Source organism: Gallus gallus, chromosome 5 (genome assembly GCF_016699485.2).
Source record: "Gallus gallus isolate bGalGal1 chromosome 5, bGalGal1.mat.broiler.GRCg7b, whole genome shotgun sequence".
NCBI classification, from domain to species: domain Eukaryota; kingdom Metazoa; phylum Chordata; class Aves; order Galliformes; family Phasianidae; genus Gallus; species Gallus gallus.
The window spans coordinates 14,006,870-14,022,181 of record NC_052536.1 but is presented as its reverse complement, the minus strand read 5'-3'; the positions used below and the strand labels follow the sequence as shown (position 1 = coordinate 14,022,181).

The following is a 15,312-nucleotide window of genomic DNA, read 5'->3' as shown; positions in this document are numbered from 1 at the left end:
ATTCTTTGGCAAGTGCATTCATGGTCATCAGACTTGACAGTCTGTTCTGTCTTTGGAATACATGAATATATGTTTTGAGGCAAGGTTTTTAGGGAGGGGCAGTATATATTAATACATCAGTAGAAATAATTGTATTAAAAACAGACAAGGTTTCAGGCATTCAAGCACTTGTTCAGGAGTCCTGATATGCTCAGAGATCATGTCCTTTTTCCTAGCTATATTTGCTTGTTCTGCAGGATTCTGTGAAATATTACTAAATTTAAGTGTAGCAACCATGACTCTAAACAAAGATTCCTCTGTAGGTAGATGCCAGTTACACATTTGGATCTTATTTGCAGAAGCAAGAGAAAAGACAGAAGGCTTTTTCTGCTAATGAAAATTAAAAATATTGCTTCTCATACTAGTAGCGCTGATAAATTATTTGCATCACATCAGACTTCTGCTAAGCACTTTTAAGAGGCATACTGCAGAACAATTATTCTGTGGTTGGGCCCTTCTGGGATTTTGGGGTCAGTAAGAAAAGCATTTGCAAAGTAGCCAACAATTTGATTAGTACAAATGACCTGCAACTACACCAATTAGGAGGTTTCTTGGATTAGAAATCTATGACCTACAATGAGTTGTCATAGAAACTGATAGGAATGTTTCAGCACAAAAATCACTTTAAAATAATGGGTTGGTTCATCATCTTGTGCCAAGTGACATAGTTTTTTTGAATCCAAGATCTTGAATCTGTCTCTACACCCAAAATCTTCTGCCAGCCCCGGGTGAGAGGGAGAGGGTGGCTGTTTCATTTCCATTTTTAACTGTGCTGCAATTGTCTGCAGTACAGCTCTAGGGACATTCCCAGAGCAGGAGGACAGGCTAAGAGAGGCAATGGAGGGAGCTGGAGGAGCTGGCTGGATAGCATCTCTGGGAGTGACCGAAAAGTAAACTTGGTCAGTGTGTGTGTGTGTGTGTGTGTGTATGAAGCTGGAACACATTAATTAATGTGCGTGCCTTTCATTTTCTCTGCACCACCTCTGAGAATTGTGTCCATTTCCGTAGGACCCTTTTTTCAGACCTCTGTTTCTTTCTCTCTCCCCATCCTCATCTTGTTCTGCAGTGGAATTGTAAAGCCTTTGTTGTACTCTGTAAAAGAGGGATGTTGCAGAGAGCCTGACAGTGTCATAGCTTATTTAATGGCTCCCTTTCACTCCCACGATCTCCCTTCAAAAGTCTGCTGCATGTAAGCTCAGGGAGCTGACTTCTTACTCCATTGTCTGGGGTAAGGAGCTCTGGGCAGTCTGTGACCACCCTGGCTCAGGATTTCAGCAACTTCTGCAGGGCTGCATTTCCCTTTCAGATTCTTTTTCAGCATATGTAGGGCTCAAGAGGAATGTTGGCCATGTTTGTCACTAAATAAGTTGCTTTCTTCTATTCTGATTTTCCAGCCATGTGCTAAAGCCCCTACAGCTTTAGAGTCTTTAGAACAACCAAAAGGTAACAAGTCCTCTGTTCCATCTGCAGGGAGGGGAGTTGATGTGGTCATATAAGACATAGCCGGGGAGATCAGCTGAAATGGGACCAAATTAAATACATTTACTCTGCAGTGTTCCATTAATGCCAAGTAATTACCACATACAGTGGGATTTTTGTTGTGTTTTGTTTTGTTTCATTTTGGCACAAGAGAATTCTTTCCAAATATGAATGCATAAGGCCATCCAGGCAGATAGGCTCTTAGGTAAATTATAACAAACCTTCCCTATTCCCATATGTTCCTCTACCTTCCTTCTGGCACTTGGAAACTGGCAGTATAAAGATGGGATATGCAAATGCAGGGAGGAAGGTTTGTTCCCAGTGGCAGTGATGCTGCTTCTGCCACTCTGGTGTAGGCTCTTAGCTTCACTGCTGTCCCCAAGATGGTCCCCAGATTTGAAATGCTCCAAAGATAGAGAGCAGGGATATGTCCCAGCTAGAAGCTGGGGCATAAAATTCTCTTGTGGTTGAGCCTGCAAGCCTTGCCTGATCCCATTGGCACCCTGATTACTGAGAGGAGTGCTGCTGCAATGCAAAAAAAAAAAAAAAACCAAAAAACTTACGGCTGCCATGACACTCCTGAGCTCACCATCCATACCTGGCACTGTGGTCTGCGTTAAAAGAGATATGGAAAGGGTCAGGGAGCTACATAACTGCCACAAGTGGCAATTCTTGTTGTTTGGGGCCCAGTCAGCAAAAAATGTACCAATTCTTGACAGAGTCCACATTCTGCTCTGCTGATTGGGCTGTAGTGAAGAGAAGGAAATTATTCTTGATTTTATTTTGGTGTTTAGAGAAAAAAAGAAAACCCTAAAAAACCATAAAGGTCTACCGCCACCTCAAATTTGATACGTACTGCCCCACTATCCTTAGTCCCACATATCCTGAAGGAGGAAAATGTACGGCTTTCAAAATGCTCTCTGTGAGGTGAGTCAGGACCTCTACCTAAGGACTACCATCAGCTTGGGTTGGTTGATCATTCAGGTAAAAGCATTGTAGAGCACAAGGTGAAGCTCACTCCAAATCTGACATGTGGATGGTGGCACCCTCTGTCTCCTGTCTTACTGTGGCTCTGAAAAAAAGAAAGAATTTTATTTTTGTCACTTTACAGGAACTTTATTTTTCTAGTTGGTCCTCCCTTAAACTCAAGTCTGAAAGTGCCTGTGTTGTGGATACAAGCTGATGCAAAGACAGGATGAAATGGTGAAGAGGCTTCTTTCCCCTGGTGAATAATATATTCTTTATCAAAGGTGTCATCCCTTCCCTTTCACTGCCTCTGAGTGATCTGGGAGTGAGGCTAGCTCAGAACTCACCTACTTTGTGCTCTGGCCAGAGCTTGAGGCAAGTCTGCTGAGACTGCTGGCTCTGAGGCATGGAAGGGTAATGTTTGTACATTTCCCTTTGCTGTGCTGTTCTCCTGAATGAATGTGAGATGTTTTGCAATGAACATACATCCAGTTTGGAGAAATGCTGTGTTCGGGTGATGTTGTGCCTTAATCGTTGGATTTCCTAGCTCACGTCAAAAGCAGGATCCTTAATGGCCATTTTAAATGTCCTTAATGACAGTCATAAGGCTCAGCGATAAGGTAAATGGCCAGTATCTGTTTTGAATGTGTGCTGTTTTGCTGGAAGTCTCCTTTAGAAGTATCTATTACACTCCCCAAGTATCCTATTACAGCGTATTCTCGGTATGTATTGAGTTAGCCTGCATTATTTACAAGTTGTCTCTAATTGATCATTCCAGACTTCTGTACAGATCAGAGATCATTTCCAAGACACTGTCACGCTCCATATGTTTCTCTGAGGGGGCAGAGACCGACCTCCTTTACAGGTGGATAGGGGTATAATTACACTTGCATTCATGAGCAGTGCTGGAGGAGTGTTGTAGAAATGAAGAGAAGACAGCATAAAGCAAAGGCTGAGCTCTGTTATGGGTGTTGCTGGGTTAGATGATGCTAATGCTGGGTCTTCAATTTTTGGGCAGGTAACTTTTTATTGAACCGTTGTAGCAAATGCCTGTTGTTTGCCTGACATTCACGCATGTTGTCAGTTGGCTGTTTCCAGCAGGTTTGTGTTCTAACAGGGCACCTGAACTGACTGTTCTGCCTTGAAGATTTTTTCTCAAGGTTCAGCTTTTATCAGGAGGACATCAAAGATACACATTTTGCTTTCTTATAAGTAAAGACAAGTGAAGAGAGCTTTTTCAACCTGCCTAAAATCCTTCTCTCATCTCTGTGGCTCTTCAAGAGCTGCAAATAAAAAGGCAAAAAAGTCATCTCAATTTTAGTACAGGGTTTTTGGTTTGGGGTATAAAATCAAGTAGATGTAACAGTTGTACGAAAGTACTTGAGTACTAAGAGACAGATGGGTGTGCACAGTGGTGTTGCCTGCGGGTAATGAAAATGAGTAAATTAGTCAGTATACATTTTCTTTGATTTAAAACAGGAATTACCATCCTGAAGGTCATGGCTGCCTGCTTGTTCCCATGTTGCCAAATAATAAAAGAACTGAGCTTTGCTGCAAGGAAGGGAATGGAATCCTCTCTCTTCTTTCCTGTTGCTAATACTCCCAGTTAAAAGCAGTGCTGGGTTCAAGGAGTTTCTCCATTGGAGCTACCTGCCCCAAATGTTTTCAAAGCCATATGCCTATGTAAACAACCCTTAATAGGATCTTTTTGCTGTCGTGTTTACACCAAATACATTTGTTTATTGTTTTCTTTTTTTCCCAAGACTTCACTAATACTATTTACTGTTAAAGGAATATACTGATGGCATTCACTCCTACCTCAAGAAGCTGGCATTTGATGGAGTATGTCAGCCCTAAATCTAAACTGAAAATTTCCTCCTACCAATTTCCTTCAGTCTCTCCCTCAGATTGTGTTGATACTGTTCATTTTGTGTAAGGACAGTGAAGGCTCAAACCTTCCATTCATCAGGAGTGGGTATTTGGGAGGTGGTCTGGAGTGCTGCAAAGACCAGATTTTGGGTGTGTGCGTTCTCCTAATCTGGAAGAGAGAAAGAATGACATCAATTAAAATGTAATAGGTTGGATGCTATGCTGGATTAAAAAAATACAGGCCTTGGAGCGGGAAAGCTGTTGTGGATAATTTAACATGCATTTTCATCTTTTCTTTACAGCCACAGGGACTTAAAACCAGAAAACCTACTGCTGGATGAAAAGAACAATATCCGGATAGCAGACTTTGGGATGGCATCGCTGCAGGTTGGGGACAGCTTGTTAGAAACCAGTTGTGGGTGAGTGTCTCAGAGCATATTGCAAATAGTCAGTGATGGATTCCAGACATAGAAAATGTCGGTAGTAGGGGGTTTGAGGAAGATCTGCAGGCTTACATTGTGCATCATTATTTCCTAGCAAGTTATTATATTTAAAAAATGTACACAGTGCATAAAATACATAAAATAAGGTTTTTTTAAGTGCTTCACAGTGAAAAGCAGGCCTTTGTAGATGTCAAATATGGATATAAATATCAAGGCTTTCAGGTTTGGACTCATCTGCCTAGGCTGGTTTGTGTTTGCTTTCACTGGACGTATGATATTTGGGAAATGAAAGCAGTGGTGAAACCTGTTTTAAGAATAGGCTTTAAAATATTAGGAGATGAGAAAAAAAGGGGAATCTAGGGCATCTGAAATGGAATTTGTGTGTCCCGTTCAGACTGCCTGCTTGCAGCTCTTCCTGTTTATGCTCCACTCTGCTTCATTTCGGCTCACATCCAGGATTGACAGGGAGGCAGCAGAGGGTCCTTTGCAATTACAGGCAGGGCGTGAATGCAGATACAAAAGAGACTGCTTGGAGAAATATTGCAGGGGCAGTCTGAAAACATTTCCATGTTAATTCAGTTGCCAGCAGGAGCTTTCTAGGAATTTCCAAGGGAGCCAGCAATAAGCCCAACAGCTGAATGAAGACCTGGTGCCTGGCTGGAGACAGGATGAGCATTTCAGGAGCAATACCATCTGATCACCGTCATCTCTGGGGATACCACAGGCACCATGGTCCCCCAAAGCCATGACTCTGTGCTGTGTTGACTGTGCAGTGTGCTGCTGCAGTGAGCTGTGGTGAGGGCAGCAGCTGCATCGAGCTGCTTCAGCCTGGCACCACTATGCTGGCTTTTAGCTGTGTATCAGTTTGTTACAACAGCAAGCTCAGCAGCTGGAGCTGCGGAAAGTACCAGCAGTTCTGTTTCTCCTCCCATACACACCTACTCTTCCTGGCCCTTGGCAGTGAAAATCTTATGACTCCAGCTCATCTCTATCCTCAGGCTGCTACAGTCCATGTCGTTTCATTCTGTGCCCTGAAGCAAGACAATTCAGAGCAGACACAGAGCCATACCAGCTCCCTTTATAGCCCATCTACTGCCACTCAGTCTTGAGCTGCACAGCTTTGCATTCCAAGTTTTGAATAATAAATTGCAAAATTGTTTGAAGCTGATGGTGTGATTGAATAGTGGTTGATGAATATACTGAGATGCACCTGTTCCTTCCTTGTCTGTGTCAAGATTTGACCTCTTACCAGTGCAGATGAGAAACAAGGAGCTGTGAATCTGCACATCTGTTGCTTGCAGCTGCCTTCTAACCTCCCCTCCAGACAAACAAACAAAGTCCTCACTGCAGTTATCACAAAGGATCTCTGCTCTTTAAAGAAAAATTTCTCCCTTCCTTCTGTGAAAAACAGAACAACAAAAAGTATAAAACCCAACTCAGTTTCACACCACCCTGGAGGAATTTTCAAACTCCTTGGGAACCTCTTGGTAGGCTTCCTGTTCATGTTAGCAGCAGTCCGTGTCGTCCAGGTGTAGAGTCTCAAAGGGAGATTTCCCGTCCATAAGCAGTGCTGGAATTCAAGCCTCCATGTTTCAAGCAAAGCCAGCCCCCACTATTGCAGCCTTAAAATGTGCTAATAAAGAAATCAATGGAACGAAAGAGACGTGCCTGTAATAAACAGAACACAGCAGCAATGCTATGATCTCCTGCCTTGCAGATGTATTTTAAGTATGGTGCCAATCACTAGGCCTCCATGTGAGCTATTACACCACTTCATTAATTCTCCTGGCATGGAGCCCAGCATGGCTGGTACTGGTGTCTTGTGATCTATCTGGTTTGGGCAGTAAAGAGAGAAAGGAAGGAAGAAATTTATAACAGTGTGCCATGAAGCTCACAAAGAAAGGCAATCTGGTTGTGACTCCCTTTCCCTAGGAGCAGACACTAACCAACCTCAGAGCTCTTCAAGGCAACAATTTTACCTCCCCCTTGTAGCCGGTACTTTCAGCCAGAATGAAAAGGAACAAAACAGACCGAGTCATGGCTGAGATATGAAACTTTAATGAGATGCTCTTCCATGCACCCAGAAGTTAATTTTCAGAATGGCTTTCTCTGTGCTGTGAACATTGATAATGAGATGAAACTCTAACATTTCCATTGACATCCACACAAGGAGTCTCCAGGTATTTCTGTCAGTCAGAGTGGGAGGATGAGATGGGGTTTAACAGCATGATACAATGAACTTTGTCAGTACAGCAGAGCTGTTAGAGTGCAGCCTCTGCTGTCACAAGTGAACTGCTAAGTACAGTCCAAAATTTGACCAGAGAGCCTTGATTGGCCTCACAAAGCTCTCCACGTGTTTTGTTGCACAACTCAGAGTCAGTGTCTCATGGGAGTTACTCCTTAGGTCAGCATGGTTTTCTATAGTGCTGATGGCTACCTGGAAGAAATGATAGAAGTTCAGTCCAGTTGTGTTTGTGTAGGGGAGGGAGGTAAGGTTGAACTGGCTGTTGACATCTTTTGTCACTGTCAGACTGCAATCAGGCCTTTGTTGTAATTAATCCCCATTACTGAAAGCCTATATCGCACAAATCCTGTGTGTATATATATATGTACAGAAGATCAAACCAGATATTTAAACATGTATCTTTAGACCTTTGAGGGGAAGAAGAGGTGTGGGAATAATTCTGCTAACTGCAGAAACTGCACGATAAGGAAATCTTGTGGAGAGAGAGTCCCTGAAATGCTAAAATAACCCAACAAATCTTTGCATTTCTCCAGGAGCAGGGGAGTTCTGTGAGCAAACAGCAGACAATGAAGGAAGCGGAGGATGTGGTAGGATGCTGCTTCTATTAGTTCAGATCTCTTTGGCTCTTCCTCCTCTTTACCCTTCCAAGCGATGACATGCAGAGACAATCCCTCATCTCTTTCAACAGTGATTCTTCCCAGCGCACTGCCTTGCAGTGCTTCAGAATGTTAGCTAGTGAGCAATCCCTCCTACTTGTCTCTAGGCAAGAAGAATGAGTTTCTTATGGTTAAATCTCTGAACCTAAATGATCTGCGCTTCATTTCTGCCTCTGCTGTGGGCATTCTTGGGCAAATCACATTACCCCTCTGTGCTTCAGTTCTCAATCTTAACAAGTCATTACAGCGTCCAAGTTGCTCTGAACATAATCTGAAATTATATCTATAGGAGTCTTGGAAAAGAAGGAACTTTTTTTCTCTTTTCTTGAATGAAAAGAGCTCATGAATTGGAGGATTGATAGGGGATACTGTTGAGTTATAATTCTTGGGAGTCTGTAATGATCCTTCTTAATTCCCCATTGCTCCTTACAGAAAGCTGACAAAGTACATTTTTGCCATTTCTGCAATTCTCTCCATTCCACTTACTGTGAAACAACACCATCTCCCTCAGGAAGGAGATTGCTGCAAGCCACCAGGTGATGGAGAACCCCACAGCAGTGCTGCTCCCTGTGCTGCCTCTAAACCTCTCGATTGCGAACAACCACAAGCTGAGACCAAGCCAACACGTGGAGGTAGCTATCTCCAGCACCAGACACGATTCCCAAAGAGACAATCAGTACAGGCCCTCAATGAACTAACTGTATATGCAGCAGTTCTCCTCTGTCAGTATCTCTGTTGGGAACCTCTGGAGAAATCCAGAAATCTGTGCATTTAGGAAGAATGATGTTGATTATGTCCTCTAATTTTATTGAGTGAGAAGAAAGCCACTGTGCATGTCAGTGGTATAATGAAGGAAGAGAAAATAGCAGCTTTCAAGCACAGTCCATACCTCTGCTCTCAGTTCTCCCTAGCAAATGCTGGCTATACTCTGTAGACCCACCAGCTGCCCATGTACATCAGAACAAAGAAAAAAAAACACCAACAACATTTTCATCAATTCTGTGATTCTGTGATTCTCATTGGAATTGATTACTGTCTCTTTTTGAGCTCAGGATATCTGTAATACCCAATACAGTGTGTTTGTTAGAAATGCTAACAGAGATCATCAGGCTCCTAATTTGCTTACCTCTTGTATTCAGTCTATCACAACACCTGTGATGAGATAATTCAGAAGAGTGAAATTCAGTTGATGTAAACCTCAGTGTCCAAGCACCGTTTCTAATTTAATGTCAAGGCATGATGCTGCACATATTCTTTCTCTTCTATAGAGTTGTGTATACAAATGTGTGCATGTTATCTAAAACATATGCAAATGTCCAGATTCAGATATTGTTAGTGTTGCAAATTTAGGCTCTTAAAATTAGAAAGTGCCAGAATTAGTAATTTTTATCCCATCTCACCAGGAGTTTCCATTGCACTCTGTTCCCATCTCTTTCCCTGTTCTCCACTCCACTCCAGTCCTGCCAACTTCTCCTACTCCTTTCTGCTTCACATTTGGTCCCATGTCCCAGATTCTTTTCTCTTTTTCACTATATTCCAGCTCTGGTTTCCCCTACGTGGTTTTCCCAGCTCTCAGTCTCAGATCTAACTCCTGTTATTTGTGCACTCAGAAGAGGTTCTGCTTTTTAAAGTTGGTACTTTGTGACAACCTCAGTCACAACAGTACTATCATAAGTACAACACAACTTGTACTATCAGTTTTAGGAAAAAAAAAAACCAACTTGATCTGTGAAGCATTGCCAATACAGGTTGAATTTTCATCCTGATTCTCCAGAGGATTTCCATTAGTAAATGCAATCTTCCCTTTTTCTAGCGGTTGTGTTTGAATACATTTTTGTTCCAGAGAATGTGAATAAATCATCACATTTTTCTTTCACTTTTAAGGATGCTAGAAATTTTCACTTCTTATGGGAAAAGCATATTGAATTTAAATAAGATTTGAATAGTGGGCACAAAGATGAAACCCGTCTGAAGCAGACAAACAGAAAAGAAAATCTCTGAGTTGTTGAACTGGTAGTAAGTCATAAGCAATTTAAAATGAGGATTATGGAAGGAAATATCAGAGAACCTTATTAATAAGTGCTAATATAAGCCTTACCTGTAATACATTTCAAGGTACATTAAAAGAGCTTTAAGTCTGCAAAATGAAGTGCTGAGAATTTAAGATATGCTACTTTTTAGATTACAAGTATAAAATTAACTTGGTCCCAAAATATGCATCTACCTTGGGATAAGTTCATTAATTACGAGCTTATACAGGTTTTTTTCCTCCAAATCTTTGTCTCATTTGGTGTTTTTATGGTGTGAGGTTTTTTGGATAAGCATCTGTTTAATTTATTCTCATCCTTTGTTTTATGGATCCATTCAAAATTTCTTCTCGCCACATCTGAGCCTTGCTGTGGATGCTAGGTAGGATTTTCATCACAGTATTTTAAGCTTACAGATATTAACTACATCAAAAACAGGGGAACATGCAGTTTCCAATTAGCTGTGAACATCTCAGTTTAAAGCACCTTTTCATTTGCATTCACAGGACTATGTTGCAGGCACTGGAAGCTTGGTTCTCCAGTTTGTCAACCAACTGCCTCATCACAACGTTATCCTTCATAGCACCACACCTCCCTCACCTGACCACTGACTTTCCAACCTCTGCAAAAGTGAACCAGAGGAATTGTGGACAGACCCACTGCCTCATGCTCACTTATCTACAGAGCACAGCATAGCCTATTCAGGCTTTGCTTTTGAGTACTGCACTCTGCATTCTTTATGCTCTTTTAATAGAGGGATCTGTTTCAATTTTTAAATGAAGATCTCTTAAAGGATCTAAGTCCTAATAATTTGAACTCATACATTAATTAATGAACTGATTTGCAAATTCACAGAAAGTCTACTTGTGCTTGAGGAGTAAACAGCTGTAAGATGGCTGAGGGCTAGATGCTGAGTTTTCTCATATAGTGCTAAATGACTGAGTTGAAGCTTTAATTGCAAAATAGCACTCAACCTTAACTACAGCTACTACTTTAATTACAGCCCTACCTGCAGTTACTGCCTTCACTAAAGCCTGAACTACCCGCTGCTCCTCAAACTGTTTCTTCAGTCCCTTCCTGCGTTACTTTGCTGTGTGATCTGTGGCTGTCGCTTTCCCCACAGGATGCTCTAACATGCATCCTTGTGAAGAATTCCCTTTCCCTGTTGTTCTGCTCCTCTCACGTTCCCCTTCATCTCAACCCTTTGCTGCCCAGTGCAGTGTTCCACACAGGCATTCTTTTGCTCTAGAGGGTGGCTTCTGTCTCCAAAAGCCAGCTAAGAGATAGCAGTTAACTTGGGGGGAAGAAGGGGCTCTAGCATCTGAGCAACAGCAAAAACAGCCAGACACAAGAGGGCTTCAGTGCATCTCCTTTGTAAAGGTATCTTCAAGCAAAGAGAGAGCAAGACTTCTTCCTCCCTCTCTACAGAAATACTGCCTCCAGCTGTGAGGTGTAAAGAGCGACAGAGAAGCATTTTTCTTCCCCAAGTAGTATCTTCTTAAGACATGGATCCAAAGTACATAAGCACGGAGATTCATCTTTAAAGGGACCCGTCAGGAAGTGCAGTACATGATCTGTCACTTTATAGAGCAGGATTGTACAGCACAGCTCTCCCTCTTCTCCCTCGTCAACCTTCTCTGGAAAAGCGGTTGTTGCATAAACCATACACAGGCAGTAGGTTTATCTGTGCACTATGCAGGTCTCTCTTACGTATGTACTGAGACAGGAGGTCAGAATTGCTTGCACAGATCAGAGGCACATCACATCTGCACTGAAGATACAGCACTGGTTGTCTCAGATCTGCTCTAGCTTTATTGTGTCGATGTGTCAAGATCAAAACCTACTTGTCTAGTTTTTCAGATGAGATTCAGGATAGATGCATCAAAGATGCATCTCTCTGATTGCATGACCCCTGTCTGGACTTGTAGTGGTTTTCCCCATTGCACTTCGGATTATTTCCTCTGGTCGAAGCCCCACGTAAATGCTTTGCTAAGGGCCTGCAAGATCTGTTAAGATTTCCTGTGTCCAAGAGTTACAGCTGTGAATGACCATTCAGAGAGCCCTTCCTGCTCCAGGCAGACTAGCCCGGGAAAATCAACATCACCCTTGAAATAAACACTGCCAACATTAGGGCTTTTTTGCAGCAGTACCCAGAGGCAGCAGCTGCTTCTTAATCTCTCTGAGCCGTATATTTATTTATTATCAAGGGCAAATTGTAGCTTTTGCTGCACAGAGATGTAGCTGAAAGATGAGGAGATGGCCTAGGGGAAGAGGGAGGGAATATACTGAATATTGAATAATTATTGATAAGAGCCAAAGAAATACTCAGGACTTTATAGAAAGATAAATAGATTTTTTATTAAATTTTAGCTTTCTCTTTAAAGCAGTTGAAGGTCCTTTGTGATTGGCAGCATGGAAATGAGTTTTCTACAGATTCCTGGCTGGCCAAAGGAACCTGTTTAGAGCTGTTTGCCAAGACAGTGCTACAGATATCCTGATAGTGTGTGCTGGCAGGAATTCAGAGTGGCTATGCCAGAAATGTGTGCTCTCTGGGCAGTTGCAGTGCAGCTGTTGAATGATTGAATCAATCCAACTTGTTGAAATTATTTATTGTAACATTTTCTCCACCCATTCCATTAGTTTTTAGCAGAATTTCACCAGTGTCTTGAAATACACCTCTCAGACTCCACTACACTCAACAGACATCAGCGGAGTAAAATGCTTTAGGTGCATTTGTTACTGAGATTCCTAACTGGGTGTCTGCCCATCTTGTGGTCTTCACAACACTTACATTCTTCTTCTCAAGGATATTTGCAAGATGGTTGTGTACCTCAGCATCTGCAGTCACAAATTCTGAAATCTCTGTGTTGGAGTTGCAAATTTCTGGGAGGTAGGAAAGCAGCAGTGGTGTTGCTCTTGTTTTAGTCAGAGCAGCAGACTTATGATGAGGTTCTGGTCAACCAGTTGTGGCCAGCAGCAGCTTTTAATAATTCATCTGTGTTCCTGTGGCTGCCAGAGACAGAGCTGCCAAAAGAGCCCAGTGGTCTGTCCTCCCCACCAGGCTCAAGTACTTTCTTACCAGAATCCTAGAGCATCCAAAGGTCAACTCCATCCAGCTCTTCAAGGCAAGACATTTCTTGTCTTCATAGGCCTTTCAAGGTTTATAAAATCAGGTCTAAATTAAGACCTGGGGTCATTACTGAATGCATAGGCTTGGTCATAATACCTGTGATAGCCTTTTAAAGAAGAAGTGTTATTAGATAGTAAGCTAAACTTCCAAGTCCCACCTTTCCCAAAGTTTGTGAGGGATCAGTTATATTTAATCTCTCCTTGCTTAAGCTTTGTATTCAAGGTAGCTGCAGTTCTAGTTGTACTCTGAGTGTATTATCACAGTCTGCCAAAAGCTGTGATAGCAAATCAGATGTGCCATGCACTCAGGATGATATTTTACCATAAGTGTAATGTGTATGGAGAGGTAATTAATGGACTGTCTCACTGGGCATTAAAGTAGCATCCTAGCACAAAGCTAACCTCACTGTGCTTCTGTTTTGCTCATTACTTTGTGAGACAGGTATTGCCCAGCCATGATTGTGTTTGTCACAAGAAACAAATGCACAAATGAAGACAGGCTCAGGGACTGCTGGGAGGTGTCAGTATAAACAATGGTGAGATTTGCACACAGGTCTCAGACAGTTTGCATCCCTTTTACTTGTCAAGTTACTTTAATGAGGGCTATAAAAATAAATAGCCGTGGCTATAATCTTTGGGAATTAAAATGATTACCTGGCAAGTTGAAGTAATTAACTATTCTCAGCCAAGAATCAAGGAAGAGATAGATGGGTGGAAGGATGTGAAGAGAATATATTAGCTCAAAAGGTAACGGTACTGTTGTCCATCCTTTTTGTGTGGTGTTTTGCTGTTGTTTTTCTTTTAAGAAAAATAAGTAGCATGTTGAAATCACACACTGGCAGCTTTTATGACTGCTGGAGTAATTGCGAGCACTCAGCAGAAGAGGTGCAAGATACGGTTTGGAGATACATGCATTGGCTCTGAAAACATTTTTATTGTTTTTTCCCCCTAAAAGTCCTTACAGCATGTGCCTTCCTTCTAGTTATGCATGTGGCCAAGTGAAAGTAATAGGCTGGAATTTTCTATAATCACAAAATATGCCTTCCATTCCTTTTAAGAAATTCATATTAGGGCCATTGAATTTTGAATTATGCTGGTTGTTGACCACTTCTGAGTTTGTCTGAGAAATATATTCTCATTTATGTAATAAAAAGGGCTGTTTTTGCAAACTTGCTTTCTGTGTAGATGAGCCAATCCTGATTCTGGTAAGCAAAGTGGAAATGCAAATAGTTCATAAATACATGCTCATCTCGCTATTTTGTGTTTCAGATCACCGCATTATGCCTGCCCTGAAGTTATCCGGGTAAGTTGATTAAAATCAGTGTATGTTTTCTTTAAGGTGTCACTAATTGCATGTGTGCAAACAGACCCTCTCTACAGAAAATCTGTCCAAGACAGACAGCATGGGAAAGGAGAGAATAAACATAGCTATGGCTTTGGTTGTTTGGTTCAGCCCTGAATCAAGCCACATCAGCCACCTGAGGGAAATAATCCTGTGTTGTTCTCACAATACCTTTGTACCATGTTATCAGACAGAAAAGCAGTAGCCTCATTTAACTTGGTCTTTCCACTGTAGACACCTATGCAGTTTCCACAGTGTAGCTGTCATTATTTCAGCAGAACTGGAGTTGGCTGTCAGCGATACTGGTTTCTTTTAAACAATAGCAACTATCCTTTACCCCCTACTCTTCCTTTTGTCTTCTTAAAATAAGCATTAAATATCACAGTGGCCAAGTTTCTCCCCCTTTTTTTAGATGTCCTTTTTTATTATTTAATATTTTTTTTGATTGTTTGGGTTGGAAGGGATCTTAAAGATCATCTATTTCCAAGTCCCCTGCTATGGGCAGTGACATCTCCCACTAGACCAGGCTGCTGAAACTCCATCCAACCTGACTTTGAACACTTCCATGGAGGGAGCATCCACAGCTTCTCTGAGTAATCTGTTCCACTGCCTCACCACCCTTACAATAAAAAAAATTCTTCCTTATATCTGAGCTAAATGTAGCATTATCTCTTGTTCTATAAAACTCCCTGGCAGAGTTCCTCTCCAGCTTTCCTGTAAACTCCCTTTAGGTACTGAAAGACTGCAGTGAGGTCTCACCTCTGGGTTGAAAAACTCTCAGCCTGTCTTTGTAGGAGAGGATCTGCAGCCCTCCGTTCATCCTTCTGGCCTCCTCTGGACCCACTCTATCAAGTCTATGTCCTCCTTAGGTTGGGGACCTTAGAACTGAATGCAAATGGGGTCTTACAAGAGGAGCGTATCACCCTTTTGAAGCATATCACTAGTATAAAGCAAACATGCATACAGAAGACACTGTCCAGCCAATACTATGAGTTCACAAATAATGTGACTGATGGCAAGCTCCCTGAAGAACTAGGGAGGAGAAAAACACATTCTTGATGCCCTTAATGCGCCTCCACCTCTGTTTCAGGATCACTACTAAAAAGTTTCCAGTCCT

At 42.0% G+C, this 15,312-nt stretch overlaps 1 protein-coding gene across 23 annotated transcripts in view; it reads left to right on the top strand.

Annotated features, from left to right (window-relative positions):
- The window catches only part of BRSK1 (BR serine/threonine kinase 1), a 299,198-nt gene that overhangs the window by 211,724 nt on the left and 72,162 nt on the right, over positions 1 to 15,312 (top strand). For all 23 annotated transcript variants that reach the window (XM_046941627.1, XM_046941624.1, XM_040700868.2 and 20 more), the window contains exons 5-6: positions 4,656 to 4,772; positions 14,123 to 14,156. In XM_046941627.1, the coding sequence (XP_046797583.1) occupies positions 4,656 to 4,772; positions 14,123 to 14,156 (151 nt within the window). The remainder of the gene's footprint in view (positions 1 to 4,655; positions 4,773 to 14,122; positions 14,157 to 15,312) is intronic.